This window comes from Pipra filicauda, unplaced genomic scaffold (assembly GCF_003945595.2).
Source record: "Pipra filicauda isolate LSUMZ 115617 unplaced genomic scaffold, ASM394559v2 scaffold185_size1782982_pilon, whole genome shotgun sequence".
In the NCBI taxonomy this organism is placed as follows: Eukaryota; Metazoa; Chordata; class Aves; order Passeriformes; family Pipridae; genus Pipra; species Pipra filicauda.
Window position 1 is genome coordinate 1,107,416 of NW_024104293.1, and position 19,212 is coordinate 1,126,627.

General features: G+C 46.9%; 1 protein-coding gene across 2 annotated transcripts; it reads left to right on the top strand.

Annotated features, from left to right (window-relative positions):
* Positions 1 to 88: 88 nt before the first annotated feature.
* RNF2 (ring finger protein 2) lies at positions 89 to 18,689 on the top strand. 2 transcript variants are annotated; one of them, XM_027723442.2, is made up of 7 exons: positions 89 to 257; positions 11,487 to 11,575; positions 12,189 to 12,349; positions 13,636 to 13,851; positions 14,568 to 14,840; positions 15,676 to 15,847; positions 16,287 to 18,689. In XM_027723442.2, exons 2-7 carry the CDS (start codon positions 11,489 to 11,491, stop codon positions 16,386 to 16,388), a joined length of 1,011 nt encoding a protein of 336 aa, XP_027579243.1. In that variant the 5' UTR covers positions 89 to 257; positions 11,487 to 11,488; the 3' UTR covers positions 16,389 to 18,689. The 2 variants fall into 2 exon arrangements, with proteins under 2 accessions (XP_027579243.1, XP_027579242.1); XM_027723441.2 differs by lacking the exon at positions 89 to 257 and adding an exon at positions 439 to 546.
* The last annotated feature ends 523 nt before the right edge of the window (positions 18,690 to 19,212 follow it).

Consider the following 19,212-nt stretch of genomic DNA (forward strand, 5'->3'; position numbering starts at 1 on the left):
GGGCCGGGGGTGCGGGCAGGGCGGGGAAGGCACCGAGCGGCCCCCGGCCCCGGCGGGGAGGGAGGCGGAGGAGGGCGCGGGGCGGCCCGGGCTCGGCGGCCCCGTCCGCGCTCCCCCTGCCCAGCCCCGGCCATGAATATGTAACTCCCCTCTATTTCCCGAGCTCCATTGCGGAGCCGCCGCTCGCCATATTGCGCTGCGGGGGTTGCGGCGGCAGCGCCGGCCGGAGGGACCCGGGCGGGACCCGGCGGCACTCGGTGAGCGGGGCCGGGCGGGGCCGCCGGGGCTGTCCCTGTGGGGGCCGGCCAGGGCAGGGCTGGGCTCGGGCGGTGCCGGTGCCCGGAGCGGGGCTGCCCCGGGGCGGGAGGCGGAGGGGAGGCTGCGGGCGGCGTTGCGGGGCGGGGGGCGCCGCTCGGGGCCGGGGTGTCCGGGAGGAGCCGTGGCAGGGCGGCCCCAGCGCTCCCCGACCCCGCGGCCGCGGGCACCGAGCCGCCCCCGGGCCGGCGGGGGGCTGCAGCCCCGGGGCGATGTGTATCTGTCACGTAGGTATGTATGTGTGCGTGCAGAGTGTCTGTGGGTGCGGGGGAGCTGCGGGCAGGGGCAGCGCACGCCGCCCCACACGGCAGCCGCAGTACCGCAGCGGCAGCCCCGGAGCGCGGCACTGCGAAACGCCGTCCTTGGGAAGGGAGAGCCCATTAGCGCCGTCAGGGGCCGGTATTGTTGGGGCTGCGGATCGCCCCCTCTGTAAAATATGATGGTGGATATGATTTATAGCTCTGCGTCCGCGGTCTTTTGTCTCCGCCCGAGCCCCGCGCATCGGGGTGTGCGAGGGGTGATGCTCCTGAGCTGGGGCTCGGAGCGACCTGGCTGCTCCTGCTCCTGCCCCTGGGAAAATGTCGCTTCCCACGGGGCAGCAGGTGCAGGAAGACGCTGTGTCGGGAGCTGTGGATGTCCCTCCTCCCTTCGCACCCGCTCTCGCTGCTTCCCATACGAATTTAGCACCTGTTCCTTGCCAAGTTGTTCACTCTGCGGTAGCTGCCTCTCCGGAATCACTTGCCTCCCTTCCTCCGAGCCCATGGCACAGTGCATGTATGAAACAAGCACTGAGCAATGTTCTCCTCGGGATTTTTGTAAGCTGTTTGTTTTTCAGACCCTCTCCTATGGAAAATAGTTGGATCGAGTGCCTAATTCTGCAGAAATCCAGAGGACAGCTAGTGGGGAAAGATGATTTCCAGCATGATAAATCATAATCCAGCCCTGTTTGGAAGTGGCTGTAGCTCTGTGTAATAACTGTGCACTGCACACGGGCTTTTACGGATTAAAGGGAATTGCTTGCATTTGAAAGAACGTGACTGGTGTGCGGGGGAAATTATTGTTGCTTGGGGAAAGTTCTTTAATCAAATATGTCACTCATTTCACTGACAAAGGCTCGATTTGTCATAGGAGTTCCCTGCAGAGGTACTCTAATTTGTATTCATCTGTGTTTTCATTAAAAACTTGTGTAATGAGATCATTTGACTTTCTTATACAGCATGTCAAGCTCAGAGCTGGCATTCAGCGTGTGAGCTGAGAGAGAGGCACAGCAGCAGAAATGGATAAGCAGCGTAATTTGTGTTAAAATATTTATTTGTTTGAAGGGTTAACTTTGTCAGTTGTTTGGAGGTGGGAGGAATTCTCTTTGGGCAGTGTGAGCTGAGTGTCAGCCATGAGCTTTTTGGCTGGGTCTGGCTCTGTAATGGTCCCTTTCAACAATGACAAGTTTGGAACATCTTTATACCTTATTGACCCTGGAAATCATCATTGACAGTGTTTAAAAACTACCTTATTTTTTTGGTGTTTGACTTTGTAATAATACAGGGACACAGATGTTGCATTGGAGGTGTTTTTTCACTTCTTCAGTGGCTAAAACTCCGACCTGTGGCTTCAAAGCTTTGAAGCCCCAGCCTTGCTGCAGCTGCCAAGAAAAGCACTGCTTGTCATGTCTTAGAGGGGAAATAATATGCAGGCCCTGGCAAAATAAATTGCACAGGTCTCCCTTTATCAATGGTGCTTTGTGTTTTAAGAGTGATAGGTGGTAATGGGTTGAGTGCAGAGACTTGGTTGGGCATCTTGGGGGATTACAGCAGAATTCTGGCATGTTCAGGGCTGTGTTACCATTCAGGAGGAATGTGGTTGGCACCCATAGGAACGCCGTCAGTCTTAGATGTGAAATAGATATTGGGAGAACTGAATTTCTGCAGCTTTCTTTAAACTCTTTCCCATGCTTACAAAAAGAATGGAACTGGGGGAAAAAGGAGCTTCAGAAACCAAGATACAAGTCTGGACTGCTCAGTTGTATTTTTCCTATAAGGAGCACTGGATCTGCTCTTACTGCAGCACCAGTTCTAGGAACATGCGGGAAAGAAATATCGGAGTAAAGGAATTCCCTCCATCTTTTTTCCCTAAATACCTTTTACCTATTTTTTCTGAATAGATCAGCAGCTTAATAATGGTGTAGACAGAGAGGAAAAGAGATTGGAGAAGGGATGTTGTTGGAGCTCAGCTTGGTTCTTCTTGTTGATGAAAACAACTGGCCTTCGAAGCTGACCCTAAATTCTTAATTTTCTGAGGAATGAGCAGCATTCAATATTATGGAGCTGTTTAGACTTGTTGCAGTGGAGAAATATTTTAGGAATTATCCCTCTCTGCTTTGCCCCCACTTCTGGATCGTGGGGCTCCCTTGCAGACAGCTGAGAGTTAGCAGTAATATTCTGCTAACTAATTAAAAACCTAATCCATGCTTTACTCTTCACCTCTTGGTGATAGCATTAAACTGTTTTGGATAATTACTGGGTTAAACTGTGTGAATATTGCTCCTGTAGTACTGTTTACAAAATGTACAATCTTATTTGTGAGGGAGTCGTTGGAATGCAAATTGTTCTTCGCTGTCACCCAGCTTTAGGCGAGAGCTGCTTCGTGTCCAAATTAACAATTTGGCTTCTATATATTTATTGTAGCTATTAAGTCAATCATACATGAGATGGCTTGAGTCTTTTTGTCTCCCAAGTGTTGTGGGGGAGTTTATTTTCTGTTTGTTAACAGCCAAGCTGTCTTTTGTTCTCCTAAAGAAAATTCTCTCGCTGTTGGTTGTGGCTTCACTGTGATAACTGCTAAGTGGGGGGGAAATCTTTCTGTCTGTCTAACATAGCTCTGGAAAAACTGGAATCCAAGCATATTTCTTGATCTGGTATTCTCAGAATTGTTCCTATAACGTAAATGCAACAGAGTACTGGTGCTTGCTGTTAATAAATGGGATGGATGGCAGGTGTGTTGTGTGCTGAAGAGCAGGATACAAAGGGCTCACTGGATGTGATCCCAGGGCACCTGAATTACAGTGTGTTTGACCTGAACTTTCATGATGCTTCTTAAAATGTGCTTAGAAGCATCTTGATGCTGTGGCACTGTCGCAGAGCAGCTGTCCAGGAAGGTGATGAGCAGCTTTGCTCTCGGTGGGATGAAAAATCTCAAACCCCCTTCATTTCCCCATGGAAATAGAAGCAGATCTGTGCTGGCTCCTCCAGCTTTGGGGCTCAGGGTTAGTGTGGTTATTTCCACATGCCTTTGGGTTTAGACTTTCTTGGAAACTGGGTCTTTCCAACCTTTTCCACCCTGGGCTCGGGATGGGCGTCTGAGGGCTGGAACAGTGCAGCGGGGGCAGCAGGAGGTACAGCCCTGGAGAGAAATTAAATATGGAATATTAATGTATCAGCTCTCTAGCTCCTTTTCCAAGTCACCCTGAAGTTATCTGCGTGTTTGCAGGTTGGGATGACAGAGCTGCCTGACCCCACAACTGTCAGGAAGGAACCTGGAATGTGCACACACCTCTGGCTGGAGGTTCGGGTTTGCTCAGTGTTACACTCAGGACTGCAAAGTCCTGCAGGCAGAATGGAATCGGTGGGTTTCATTCCACCACCAAAAGTAGGTTGAGCTGTTGGGTGGAGAACAGCTGTGTGTTGGTTTTTTTCCTCCTGGTATAATAACTGTAGCTGTAGAAGTGATTTTTCCCAGCAGAATCACCAGCCAAGAACTGTATTTCTCCACGTTTCCAGTGTAAAAACTGAAGAGACTGAGTTTTCTCGAGAGCCAACCTTTGCTGCCTTTGTGGAGATGAGAAAGGTCATTTGAATTGTAGTGCAGGGATGTTCCAAGGATTTGTGTTAAAATGCACAGCAAATGTAAAGGCTAAAGCAGTTGAAATGATCAAACCTCACCTTATTGATTGCAGTGGTCAGGTCTTGCTTTTGGCAACTGTTGCTTCAGGGAGACAGCAAGAAAGTGGTTCACCACAAAAAAAATGTGCCAGCAGTGCAGGGCAAGGAAAAACCCCAAAATCTCATTAAAAATATCCTAAGGCAACACATGTCATTCCTGGCCTGTTTGTGTGAATTTAGTTGCTGCGACAGATTCGGCTTTTCTGGAGTTTGAAGGTTTACTTTTGTTTGCTCCCAAAAATTTTCAGTCCTTTATCCCTCCTATCTGATACAGTACTGAAATGAATATTAGAAAGGCATTTTTGCTTTTCTCCATCCCAGTTGGTTATTAACTCTGCAGTCTAAGGTTGATTTAAGAGACGAAAAAGTTCATTTCTGAAACTCACCTGGGTAGACACACACGCTTCCTAATGTGAGAAACTTCGCATAAAATTTAACAACTAGCAGATAAAATCACAATTCTACTCCTCCAGAGTTCTGCTTAATATTGTTGCTTCACAGGGCTAAATTATGGCTTGGTAGTGGCTGTTTTCCTTTTTATTTGAGTTGTTGGCCAAGGTCTCTGGCACGATTGAGGTCAAGTGCTTGCCTGATCTATTGACCCACATTAGCAGTGAAAAGCTGCTGTTCCTGTACCAGTTGTGGGGTTTGTTTTCACTCCTAGCAGAAGCATTAATGTTGTAGCATATTTTAATACTAGTTTGGACAAGATATCGATGGTGTGAAAGGCCAAGTACCAGGATTTGAGCTTTAGTGATTAAAGTAACCTTACTGCCTGATGCATTAGAACAGTGGGCAATGTTTGCCTTTTTTTTGGTGTGTGTACCAAAACCTGCGAAGTTTTCTAATCAGTCTCTTTGAGATTAAAAAAACAGGAGTTTGGGACTAGTTATCAGGAAAACTAAAATCTGGGACCTGGTGTGATTGAGAGGGACGGTCGTGTTGGGAAAAGGTTTTTAGTGTAATCAACTGTGGCGGCTGTTAAACTGTGCCCATGCCTTGGATTTCTCTGCATTCCTCAGTTTTATTGGCTGCTTTGGGACATTTTTGAGTCTGTGGTCTTGAATTAATTATGCAATGTCTTTCCCTCCTGGCTGGGAGCGCTCCAGGGCAGCACTGAGGTTGTCTCTCTTTGCTGCTGTTCTTTATAGACTGGCAAACCTCAGATTTCTCAGTATTTAAATGTACAGCTTGGCACAGCTTTGAGTGTGTCAACATCAGCATCTGCCACTGGTGTATTTACAAATAGTTTTATTGTATTAGGAACTTCTCCACTGTGCCAGTCCATCACTTATCTGCCATTCAGTGGGACTTGGATGGACCCATCTGAACACAGAATTTTTGTTTTAATATTAGTTGTCTGGTTTTATTATAGTGAAACTGTTTTCTCAGCCATAGTGGGGCCATATTAATAAAATTGATCAAAACATCAGAATGTTCATCTCTTCATTTCCTTCTGTAAATACAGGAGGAAAATAGGATGGCAAGGAACCAGGTGAAAACACTGTTAAATTGGGATTGCCAGGGTGGTTATCACATGTTTAATTTTTAATGACTTATAATAGTGAATCTGCTTTAAGTTGTTTCCTCACATTGGACATGGACCGTAACCCACGTCCCCAGGTGCCACATCCACATGTCTTTTAAATCCCTCTAGGGATGGGAACTCCACCACTGACCTGGGAAGCTGTGCCAGTGCCTGACAGCCCTTTCACTGAGGAAATTTTCCCAAAATCCAACCTGAGCCTCCCTGGTGAGAGGACTGTGCTGGCATTTGTGAGGATTTTTGGAGGACTTAAGGTGGTGGTGAAGTTTGTAATGATGCAGGTGGTTTTAAATACACACTATCAAAAGCCCAGTTCAGAATCCAGGGATGATGCCCTGACATGGATCTGATTCCTTTCTTACTTCCCAGCAGCACTGTTGGCCCTGGAGTTGCTGGTGTGCTGGTTTCTTCCTTTCATGGAGCACAGATCGTAGAATCACAGAATCCCAGAATCAGCCGGGTTGGAAAAGACCTCCGAGATCATCAAGTCCAGCCCTTGATCCAACCCCACTGTGGTTCCCAGCCCATGGCACTGATGCCACATCCAGTCTCACCTTCAACACCTCCAGGGACAGAGACTCCATCCTCTCCCTGGGCAGCCCATTCTGATGGGCTGATTACCCTCTCTGGAAAGAATTTCTTCTAATATCCAACCTAAGCCTCCCCTGGCACAGCTTAAGATACCTGTTCCGTGGAAGACAAGGGGAACATGGTTTTAAAACTGAAAGAAGGTAGGTTTAGATTGGATATTTGGAGGAAATTCCTCCCTGTGAGGGTGGTGAGGCCCTGGCACAGGCTGCCCAGAGAAGCTGTGGCTGCCCCTGGATCCCTGGAAGTGTCCAAGGCCAGGTTGGACGGGGCTTGGAGCAACCTGGGCTGGTAGAAGGTGTCCCTGCCCATGGCAGAGGCTGGAACAAGATGGGATTCAAGGTCCCTCCCACCCAAACAATTTTGGAATTCTGTGATGATACAATTCTATGTCTCTTCTCCCTTGTTCTTTATTCTGATTCAGTGTTTCCATCACACACAGACAGTCCCAGGACGTGTTTGTTTGTAAGCTGAGATATCACCCAGTGAAAAGCACCGTGTTGCAAATGCTTGTTATTTGTTATCAGATTTGGCTTCTGAAGCTTGGAATTGCTATTTGGAGTTTCAGCTTCATATTTTATATTAATTTGGCATCTTTTATAGTCCTTTAATTGGCTGTGATTGTGCTGTGCACGTGAGACTTCTAGTTAATGTGTGCAAAATGTTTGAAACGTGTTGGGAGCCTCTCATTTTTAGCCATGGCAGGCATTTACAAAGGAGCTCACATTACCCATCAGTATTAACTGTAAAGTGCTTGGTAATAATTTTGAAATTAGCCCATTAATATACTTTTAGGCATTTTATGAATAGCTGGAACTGTTCACTTGATAACATTGATTTATTTTTTTTTATCTGATCCTCATGAATTTGCAGATGGATAGTTAACCTGCCCCCACTTACAGCTCTATCCTAAGTGTTCTTTTTCTTAAATACATGGCTATATCATGTGTTTGTGAAGAAAACTCCCATTTAAGCAGATTTGCTGGATGTTCTGTATAACATAACAGGTGTCTGAGGGCCCAATTCCCTTGTTGCTGTTTCAACAGCTCAGACAAATGGATTCTACTCTGTATAAAGCCAGTGGTCACTGTTGTCCCAAAAAAGCCTTCTGATGTTTCTTATGCAGACAGGGAGGATGCTCACAGAATAATTGGCCACATAGATTGTAAAAGGTCAGATTTCTTCAGCTTTTTATTGTGGCAGTGGTTTATTGGTGGTAGTTGCTGTTGGCTTTTTTTGGCTGGGTCACTTTCTACACAGCAAAACTAAGGATAAATGTCTCTGATAGTGAGAGAACTCCATCATCAGAATAATTTGGGTTGGAAGAGACCTCCAGAGGTGATCTGACACAACCTCCTGGTAAAAGCAGGTCAGGTTGTTCCCCACCACAGTTGAGTGTGACTGTCTCCGATGCTGGATGGAAACACTTTCTCATTTTGGTTTTGGTACCTTAGGTAATTGTTGCTTTCTGTCTGGCTCGTAGTGTGAGCCCACAGCACAAGCTCCTCGAGGTTTTAAGTGGGATTTTAAGTGATGATGGAGAGCAAATCGTATCCTAATTTGTGTGTTGGAGGTGAGCTGCCCTACAGAGCCACTGTGTTGTGATTGCAACCCTGAACATCAGGGCATGGGGTTGAACTCGGTGTGAGCGAAGCTCAGGGGTGATTGTGTCGAGGGAAGGTGACTGTGCACGTGGCAAATAGAATATTGAAGGCAGTTTGCAAACAGGAGGTGAAAACCTTCCCAGTAGGGCATGTTGTGACACTGAACTTCACTGGGAGGACAGGGCCTGGTGGGTGAAGGGGCTAAAGCCACTTCTGTATGACTTTGCTCTCTTGAGCTGAGCCCCTTTGGAGATCAGGGTCATTATAGGCAATGCCACATAAACTCAGGAGAGGCAGCTGGAGGAGTGGTGACAGTAGGGAGGAAGGGGAGGCAGCTGGAGGAGTGGTGACAGTAGGGAGGAAGGGGAGGCACAGGCAGATGCAGTGACACACTTGTTCAGGATCACTGAGCAGTTCAGTTCAGAGCTGGGAGCAAACTGAGCTCCAGGCCCGAGCCTGATTCCACTGTCTCCCAGGGGTCTTTTGATCCGGAGAGGAAAAAACTTTCCGAAGAGCGTGAATGCTCAAGGTAATGCTGGATTATAACCTGCTGCTAGTTGTCCTACGTTATAACTGAACACAGAGCCATCCGAGCTGCCAGTGAACTGCAGGCAAGATTAATGTCTTCAAATAGTGTCTTCCAGAATTGTAGGAATTTTTTTTTTTTTCAAATCAAGCTCTTCAGTCAGAAAGTAAAAGCAGAAAAAAACCTTAAATTTCAGCCTTTTTTAATTGAATAAATTTAAATGAACGACAGAATTGAAGACTTTGTGAAAACATGCAGTCTGCCCCCGGTACTAGTTATAGTATGAGAGAGAGAGTAAAACCCCAAACTCTAATCCTTTTAAGCCTCCAAGTAACTGCAGTATGATACCTGTTTTTAAAGGACCTAATCCTTTGGAAAGTGAAACCAGAATGGCTGAAGGTGCTGTTGAACTTGGCACACCAAAGAGAAGTCTAACTCTTACTGTTTTAAGTCTAAATATTTACCTTTTACAACTTGGAACAGAAATCAGTTGATCTCTAAGATTTTAATACTCTGTAAAAATGTGTGTAATAGATTTTTTTTTAAGAGCCTGATGCAATTTTTTTTTTCCTCAAAAGTGGGTTTTTTTTTCATGAAAGTATCAGAAACATGGACACTGTTTAGAGTTGCATTGGGGTGATGTGGTTATGGCTGGGTTTGTGGGTTATCTGCTCCAGCTGCTTGGCACCATTCCAGCCTTTCCCTGCCCTCAGGGTGTGCTGACACAACCACACCTGCACATGCTCTTTAGCCTTTGCCTGGGCTAAAATAGGGCTAAAATAGGCATTGCAGAGCATTTTGGAGCATAACCCAGGTTGTGAGGGATCTCTGGGGGCATCCAGGGGAAAGCCTCTGGTTCCCTGGTTAAAGCAGGACAACCTTCACCGTTAGTGCCAACACAGGAACTTTAGGGAACCAATATAGTGCCAACATAGGGAGCCTTAAATTGTTCTAAATGACAAATTTCGAGATGTAAGTCAAGGAACCATGGGGTATTGGTGGGTCTGAGGGGTGGGAGAGCTCTGCAAGGTAAATTGGGAAGAGCAGGAGCAGAGACACCTCCTTCAGAAGAAGGACACTGGCATAAATTCCCCAGTTGGTGAGGAGGCAGGAGATCCAAGGGCCTTTCACATGGGCTCTTCCACACTGATATTTTTTTCCCTGTAACTGCCTGTTTTCCAGCACTTCAGGAACAAGACTTATTTTCTTGTGAAGTTTTGGAACCCCAACCATTTTTCTTCAGATTTGTTTTAGAAAATGAGCACAAAGAGCGGGATTGCATAAGCCCTGTTTTCCAAGGAAATCAGGCTTAAATAGGAAGTTTTCAGCTGGAGTGATGTACTGCTCTTTCCTGGAGCCACAGGCTCATCTCCCGGCGCTGTTCAGCTTGTGGGTGAAGTTTGGATTTATAAAGTCAATCCAAAGTTTCCTGAGCTCCTTAAGAACAGCACAGGTGGCGTTTGTTTTATTTTGTTTTTAACACTGTAACAACACGGAGAACTGAGAAACAGCCTGGGTACTGATAAACCAAAATTGACCCATTCTGATAATCTTGAACAATCCCCCTGTTTCCAGTTTTCTTCTACAAAAGATGCAGATCAACCAGGCAAGTTTTAGGACTAAACACCAAATGTCAGCTTGTTTCCCGTTTTCCAGCTGCTGTTTGGAGCAGGGGAGGGACAGGGAATCAAACCTGGAGAAATTAGATGAGCTTTAAGGTCCCTTCCAACCCAAAGTATTCCAGGGTTCTACCTAATAGCCATAACAGTGGATGTGGCTACTTTATGTCAGGCTTTTTTTCCCCCTCCTTCTTTTTTCCTAAGGTGAGAAAACTCTGATTTCTGTGCCTGGATGGAAGTAGATCTAATAATCTTCACTGCACCGCTTCTCTTGCTTTTCCCTTCACAATTAATTAAACCTTACAAAGTAACCTTGTTCTCCAGAGAGGTTTTGGCTCTTTTCGTATAGAACTTGATGAGCTGGAAACTGGATTATAATGTATGTGGTAGATGCTGATAGAAAATGCATTTGGCTGCCGAATTGAAGGGTCTGGAAATACAAATTTAGGTTTAAAAAAGCGGTAAAAGAAAGGAAGAAAGCACTTCTTCCACCGAGTAGAAATGTCTGCAGCTGTAATCTTGCTACTTCTGTAGTTACATTTATTTTTTTAAACATACTCCTCAGTCCAGGGTAAGTTTTCCTGCTTCAAGGCAGGCATTTTTGGAGAGGTGGGAAGGATTGCCTCCTCTACCCCAGTGTGAGAGTATCTTTTGTTCAGAAACATCCTTTTCTTCTGTCGTTTTCCCCTCACTTTTTCACAGCTGCAGTGACCATGTGTGGTAATTTTGCCTCATCTCATCCAATAATCCTGAAATTCTGATGGGACAGCGTTGCAGTTTCTCTGCGTGGTCCTTTGTTTTATCGGTCAGTGACTGCGTTGCACTTGATCTTTCAGCATTCCCTAAACTTCTGTTTGGAAACTCCATGCAGTGTGTTTTCAGGAGGAAGGAAAAGCCATCCTGGGGTGCCCCAGTGAGCACTTTCAGCTGGTTTTTGTGTCATGTCTAATTTTGCCCTTCCCCTTGGTCAGGAGGCCGACCCTGCTGGACCCCTCTGCACATTTGTGAGTGGATGTTTCAGGAATATTTTCCACATCAGGTGGCGTTTGCAGCGTTGGCATCGCACGGCCGAAGTTTTGTGGCCTTCGGTTCCGTGTCGCTTTTGTTTAACAACTCAGCTGATTTTTGCCAAGTGTTCACGGCTCACTGGCTCCCTCAGTTTTTCTGGAGGGGCACAGAGCACGGGTTATCCGTGGAGCTGTGGATGAATAAGTGTTCCCCCAGAACTCCTGCTTCGCTGGCACAGAGGCCGCTGTGTCTGCGAGGATCTGGAATTCCACTGGCTCGGGAGAGGGAGTGGATCCTGTACCGGGCACGCAGGAGTGTTGAGCTTGTTTCTCTTCTCCTTCCCAGCCATGTCTCAGGCCGTGCAGACCAACGGGACGCAGCCCCTGAGCAAGACCTGGGAGCTGAGTCTGTATGAACTGCAGAGAACACCTCAGGTAATCCTCGAATCCCAGAGTGCTTGGGTTGGAAGGGACCCCTGGAGATCCCCCAGTCCAACTCCTGCCAAGGCAGGGTCACCTGGAGCAGGTGACACAGGGACACGTCCAGGTGGGGTTGGAATGTCTCCAGAGAGGGAGAGTCCAGGTTCTCCCTGGGCAGCTGTTCCAGTGCTCTGTCACCCTCATGGAAAGTTCTCCCCGTGTTGAGGTGGAACTTGTTTTGTTTTAGTTTCTGGCCATTGCTCCTTGCGCTGTCAGTGGGCACCACTGGAGAGTCTGGCACCATCCTCTGACCCACCTTGGAGTTTTTGATGTGCATTAATGAGATCCCCCTCAGTCTTCTCTCCAGACTAACCAGGCCCAGCTCCCGCAGTCTCTGCCCATAACACAGATGCTCCAGACCCCAACTCATCTTCATGGCCTCCACTGGACCCTCTCCAGTAGCTCCTTGTCTTTCTTGTGTGCTACAGAGCTGGCCTTGCTGGCAGTTTGATGTGTTTATGTAGGTCCTGTTTTGTCTGCTTGCCGTGTTTCCCTGTAGTAACACACGCCACCTCCATGAGGCAGTGTCTAAATTCCTTCAAAGAACTTTTCCTTTCCGTGGCACTAGGAAGCCATCACGGATGGGCTGGAGATCGTGGTGTCCCCCCGGAGCCTGCACAGCGAGCTGATGTGCCCCATCTGCCTGGACATGCTGAAGAACACCATGACCACCAAGGAGTGTCTGCACCGGTTCTGCGCCGACTGCATCATCACGGCCCTGCGGAGCGGGTGGGTGACTCTGCGGGAAAGGGCAGCCAGGAGAGGCTGAGGGGTCGTGTGGGACAGTCACTGTACACCTTTCACATCTCCTTCTTCCACCTCCAGCCATCTCGGGCACACAGATCTCATTCTTCCCTCCTGAAAAACCATCCCATAACTCTGTTTCTTGCAAGGAATTGAAACTCTCTCTTGTATTCTTTCTTTTTTAACTGTTTAATCCAGTAACAGTAAACCAAACGTTACTTTCAAAAATAAATTTCATTTCCCTTATTCTTCCTTTTCCTAATAATAAGTTTCAGATTGTGTGGCCTTCAGCTGTAGTTCTGCTTCCAAGCTTCACTCCTGTGCTAAAGTGCAAATATCTTTTCTTGTATTCTTCAGTTACACGTTCATATTTTCCCAGATAGAATTCTGAGGTAACCAATAGCAATTAAGGCAATGATGGTTTTATTTCTGATAATGGCAATTATCTGTGTCACGCTTGGTTTGCAGTGCCTGGGTAAATTCTGATGAGTAATTAGGAAAAATTCATTAGAGGGAAACAAACCATCAGGAGTAAAGACACCAGGCTTTCAGCTACTGAAGCCTCTTCCTCTCTCAGGAAAAAGATGGTGTGATCCTGCTGTTTTAGTTAAATGAGCACAAATAGTAGGAAGGACAAGATTGGGCTAGTTTTCCCAGTAATTAGTGCTTCAACAATTGAATAGATTTCTTAGCCTTTGTTTTGCCCTGTGAGTGCTAGAAATCACGGAATCCCAGAATCCCAGAGTGGTTTGGGTTGGAAGGGACCTTACAGCCCATCCAGTCCCACCCCTGCCATGGGCAGGGACACCTTCCACCAGCCCAGGTTGCTCCAAGCCCCGTCCAAGCTGGCCTTGGACACTTCCAGGGATCCAGGGGCAGCCACAGCTTCTCTGGGCAACCTGTGCCAGGGCCTCCCCACCCTCACAGGGAAGGATTTCTTCCCAAGACTGTGCCTTAATATAATTTCCACTAGAGATCCATTTTTTCTAGGTGAAAATCCAGCCAGAGAGTGAAGGGAAGAACCGGTTGGCAGAGTGGGACTTTTGAACTCCTTGGTCTAAGCACAGTTTGTTCAGGCATACCTTAAAATAAAAAAGCAGCAGGGAGAGGTATGTTTGGGATTTTTGTTTAAATATCTGCAACTACCATCCCAGATTTACTGTAAATACTGAGTCTTAGCGAGCCCTTTGACTAAGAATGGCAGCAGCAGGGCAGAGTTTTGTCCCTGCTGGAGAGTTAGTGCCCTTTGCTTCCTTCTTGTTCACGTCCAGCAACAAAGAATGTCCCACATGTCGCAAAAAGCTCGTTTCCAAGAGATCCCTGCGCCCAGACCCCAACTTCGATGCTCTCATCAGCAAGATTTACCCGAGCAGAGATGAATATGAGGCTCATCAGGAGAGGGTGCTGGCAAGAATCAGCAAACACAACAACCAGCAAGCCCTGAGCCACAGCATCGAGGAGGGATTAAAGATCCAGGCCATGAACAGGTACGTTAATCGTGTCATTTGTCCATGTGTCACCTCGTTTGCCTTCAAACTAAAAATATGCTGCCTGTGTAGCTTGAGAGTCCTCTCCTCTCCTCTGAAGTCTGCCAAAATAATTTTCAACCTTTGGCAAAACAGTTTTTAAGCTTTTGCCTGCTAAGAGAAACCTTCGTACTGCTCCCTGCAACTCCTGTGGTGGCCTGATGGAGATTTCAGCTTAGTTTTACCCAATTATGGCTGTCATGTCTTGGATAACAACCCATAATACAAGGAATTCTGTACCAAAATACTACCCTTCCATGCAAATAAATGCACATAATACCAGGACTTAAGTTTTAGTCGCAACTTAACTCACAGGCTGGAATATGTGGTGATTGCACTGTAGTGAAATTTCCAGTGTCCATTTAAACTTCAAAGAGCCACCTGGGAAAGAGACCCCAGACTTTCTGTTGTGGTGAAGCATGGTGTGATTTGTATTTTTAATCACATGTGGATTCGTGTTTAGATGAAAATAATGGTCTGCAATTGCCTGAAAAGCAACTGTATGAAGTTAAAATGGTCTTAAAACATGTCTGGAAGTTGTTTGAGAGATAGGAAAAAATTAATGATCTTGTCTATGAGAATCTTTTTCTAAAAAAAATATTAATATTCGTACAGGGCCTGTCCCCTGGGTGAATTCTGAGTGGGGATCAGGGTTGGTCTGTATTTATTGTGCCCAGGTTACAGAGGGGCAAGAAGCAGCAGATCGAGAACGGCAGCGGAGCAGAGGATAATGGAGACAGCTCCCACTGCAGCAACGCCTCCACACACAGCAACCAGGAGGCAGGGCCCAGCACCAAGAGGACCAAAACCTCGGATGATTCCGGGCTGGAACTGGACAATAACAACACCACTGTGGCCATAGACCCTGTGATGGATGGGGCCAGTGAGATCGAGCTGGTCTTCAAGCCTCACCCCAAGCTCATGGAGAACGACGACAGCGCGCAGACGAGGTCAGTCTGCTGCTCCTCTCCATGTGCTCTGCTCCTCCTTGCTGCTGCTTTTGGCTTCTGTCACCTCTTGGGGCTTGGAAAAATCCATTTACTTTGGTCACACAACATCCTGTTCAGCCATATCACAGAGTCACACAGTGGTTTGGGTTGGAAGGGACCTTAAAGCCCATCTTGTTCCACCCCCTGCCACGGGCAGGGACACCTTCCACCCCAGGTTGCTCCAAGCCCCGTCCAAGCCTTGTGTGTCCAACCCTTGGACACTTCCAGGGCTGGGGCAGCCACAGCTTGCCAAATGCAAATAAGCAGTCCTTCCCTCTTCCCATTCCGAGTCAGGTACTGCTCAGCTATTGGAAAGTTACAGTAATGAGCTGTCTCAAGCCTTTGATCACAAATAAAGATGTTTTTAAGTTTTTTTTTTAGTATTGCAGTTCACAGTAGGTAGTGGGATGATGGTGTAGTATCAGCCCCTTTCTACTATTCTGAGATTCTTTGGGAATAAACAAACCTTGTGGAAGTGTCAGCAGTTTTCAGAGCAGCTTTGTGCCAGCAGGATTTGCAGGCTGGAAGGTTTTCCTGGCTTTTTTTTGTTCACAATCCAGTCCGAGCACTGACAGCAAATTTTGGCTCACAGCAACGAGCAGTTTTGTGGAGTTTCCTCAGGTCTCTTCTTGGCTTTCTCTGCTGATATGTCTCTGTAATGTCTGTCAATCTGTGAGAAGCTCCAGCTGTGAGCTGTCTTTAAAGGCCTTTTCACAACTGGTGTTTAATATTTGGAGGCGTTCCAGATGTTTTTTCCCCTGTCCCTGCTGCTCAGACATTGTGGTTGCTGTCACAGGTACATCAAGACCTCAGGCAATGCCACAGTGGATCACTTATCCAAGTACCTGGCTGTGAGGTTGGCTCTGGAGGAGCTTCGGAGCAAAGGAGAATCCAACCAGATGAACCTGGACACGGCCAGTGAGAAGCAGTACACCATCTACATCGCCACTGCCAACGAGCAGTACACTGTAAGCACCTCTGGCCCACACTAAATCCCACTGGTAACGTGTCCTTCAGACAAATCTGATTCAATTCCACCCAGCTGCACTTGTCCCGAGTTGGCTTTAGGGTAAAATCCACGGCATCAGGTTATTTAGAAGCAGATCAGCTGCTTGTCAAGAAAATGGAGACAGCAGAGGCTTGGTTGGTAGAAAAGGAGGCATATAAATTACTTTGGGAAAATGCAGCGGTGCAGTAACTACAAGCTGGCTTATGGTGTTATTTTCCAGTTAAAATGGACGAGGGAAAAATAACACTTCATCTGAGAATCTTGGGGTTTGGTGAGCTTGTAACTCGTGCCACATTACTGGGGACTCCTTCAAGCCAACACGTTGAAGCGTTACTGAAGGAGCCTGTTTTACAGCACGACCAGATTTACTTCATTTGTGTCTTGCTCTTCTCTTCCAGGTGCTAAATGGGTCGTTTTCCCTGGAACTGGTCAGTGAGAAGTACTGGAAGGTGAACAAGCCCATGGAACTGTACTATGCGCCCACGAAGGAGCACAAATAGGCCATGCTGGGAAACTGGGCTGGGACTGACTCTTTTTATAGCTACAACTTCTTTAATATGAAAAGAAGGCACCACCAGTATCTTCCTGGACAATACACGTGCTGCCTTCGGGCACCCTCAGTATACTCAGTAATATGATTAGACAGTATTCTGGGCTGTATTTAATTTAGTCTTTAGGGTTGGGTTTTTTGGTTTTTCCCTAGGAGACTAAATGACCTTCTCCATCCAGTGCATTCCAGTGTTTGACATGCTTTTTTTGTTCCTAATGCATGATAACTGAGCAAGTGTTCCAGTTTGGAATGTCTTCATTTTGTCCAGGTAAATCTGGATTTCTCCTACATTTGACACAGTTACAGTAGCCTCTGTGAAGTATTGATGGCCAAGGAAGTCTGTTCGATAGTAGCATATGCCAAGGAAGGTGTTAAATGTTAGAATTTGGTACCAGTTCTCCATCTGAAAGATTGGTAGAGAACGGATTTTGGATGGCCTTGCAGCTAGAGGTGATTCCCTAGGAAAGGTTTATTAAGTCATTTTCTTGTGAACAAATGTGAGTTTGGCATCTTGTGAGAGGCATCACTGCCCATGGCAGGGGGTGTGGAACTAGATGGTCTTGAAGGTCCCTTCCAACCCAGACCATTCTGGGATTCTGTGATTCTAAATAGAGCTGCAGTGAGAAATCTTGGAAACCTTGCTGTTTACTGGGCTTAATTTGATCCTTCGGGGCAAGGGGATTCATGAGATTGGTTTGGTTTTCAGTCAAAACAAGCCCAAACAACCCAAACCCGTAACTCTTCCCCATGCAGGATGTGCCAGTGCTGATGATTGCCTCTCTGACAATGCCCTGTCCTCACAGCTTAAGGGAAGTAAATCTTGTGGAAGTGTCACAGCCCTGCTCTGTTCCCTGGAGTGGGATCTCTATTGTGAGCATGTTACAATGTGCTCTAAAGAACTGTCTGGAAAACTTGTTTTTTAAAGCAAATCCCCCAAATTCCAGCACATGGCCATCAAAATGCTTTGCTTTAGGGAACTGTGCCACCCCAGCAGTGACCTTATCCTGGTGTGCGAGTAGGAAAGACTTCAACCATAAGCTGCTCCAAGATTCTCCTTTTTTTCCTTTGCCATAGCTTTAACAAACATGGCTTAGCACTTTGGAAGACAACTTTAGTACTTGACAACGTGTACCATTGAGTGTCTTAACCTTAGGTTTGAGTGTTCCAGCTTGGCACTGGGCCCTCGTGAGGCCTGGGAGCTGCTGTTTGCATGTTCCACCCCTCTGCCCAGGCTCTGGGCTTGGCTGTGGCTCTGGGGGAGCTGCTTCCCCTGTGTCCTGCCTGAAGGATGTTCTGTCCCCACGAGGTTCCCTTTGCTGGAGGACTTGCTGATGACCCCTCACCTCTCTGCACCTGGAGCTCGAGGCAGAGCTGGTGATGGGTGAGAAGCAAGACTTCACACCACAGTGTTGCTCCTCCTGTGTGCTGCCCGCGGTTCCACTGGGTTTGGCATGTGCTACACCAGTATTCCAATGCTTGGGGATTCTCCTGGGAAGGATTTACCCTTCCCTGGCTCCAGGCTTTCCTAGCACCTGTAAATACATGTCCTTTCCAGCTGCTGTTCCAGGTCAGCTTTATCCCGCTGAAAACTGCACAGGCTTCCTTGAGTAACTGAATTGTTTTCTCTGACTGGAGAGACTTGGGGGTTTGTGACTTGAAGTTTTGAAGCCCCAGAACACAGAGGGGGCAGTTCTTAAGGAAATACGTTCTTACTTTCTGGTGAAACGTTGCTGTATAGACTAGTAGTGCATGTCCACAGAATATAAGCGGGGGGTGGGGGAGCAGCCATGGGAAATGCTTTAAATTCATGGGGGAACTTCTAGATTAGTTGTCAGCATCCCTTCCAGTGTGAGAGCTGTAGGGATGAACAGGCCCTGAAGCAAGAGGGGTGTTTGTGAAGCTGAGCAGTCTGTCTAGGAGCTGTCTGTCACTTTGTCCCCAGTTCTTTCAAAAAGTGTGGGAGAATGTGAAGCTTTTATTTTCATGTTGTAGTGAATTTCCTGAATATTTATGTTCTTTAAATATTATATATATAATGTAGTTGTTTGATTAAACCATTGATTGCACTGTGACTCTTTAGTGCTAGAAACTATTTTATTTTCAACATGATGTTACTCTTGCCCCTTTCAAAGCCGTGTTATTTTCAAGTACATAACATGTTAGGTACGGGTAAGCCTAACTTAAGTCCTATCCAACTAAAGTCCCACTGAAATGCTCAAACTGACAATAAAAGCAAAAATGTTATCAACAACTTGTTGGAACTTTCAGTGCTGCTTCCTGTTGTAGCTGATAAAAGAAGCCCTTTGGGGTGTGTTTTAGTGCTGCCCCTGAGCTCCACCGTGTTGGGTGTTCCAGTCCCTTGGAAGCAGTGAACTCCAAAGGGTGTTCTGTGCCTTGAATGAGAAATAGAGGCACATAGGAGGCAGCAGCTCTTCCACTGACTTGTCTCAAGTGTTCCTGTTCCAGTCAGATCCTGTAGCCCCAGGAAGGGGATGAAGGATTTTCGCAGCACTGGGTTAAACCCCGGTACTTTTGTTGCACTGAACTGCACGAAGCAGCTTCTGTCCAAAGCAGTGGAGGGCAACTGTAAATCACCTGGGCTGAGGTGCCTTATTTTATTTTAAAGTGAAGTTTTGTTCCTTTGCTTGTTTTCTCTCTGCATTTACAACTGTTAACCAGAGGTTGCCCCTTGAGCTGAGGCAATGTCTGTGTTCACCAAGAGCTGTACTGAAGCTCTCCCAGTGTGGAAGGAGATCCCTTTGTGCCCGTGCTCC

Excerpts from the sequence above, each read along its gene's own strand:
- RNF2 (XM_027723441.2), top strand. Across the intron at positions 12,350-13,635 it reads ATCACGGCCCTGCGGAGCGG|CAACAAAGAATGTCCCACAT; the intron begins GTGGGTGACTCT and ends GTTCACGTCCAG. Across the intron at positions 14,841-15,675 it reads GACGACAGCGCGCAGACGAG|GTACATCAAGACCTCAGGCA; the intron begins GTCAGTCTGCTG and ends TTGCTGTCACAG.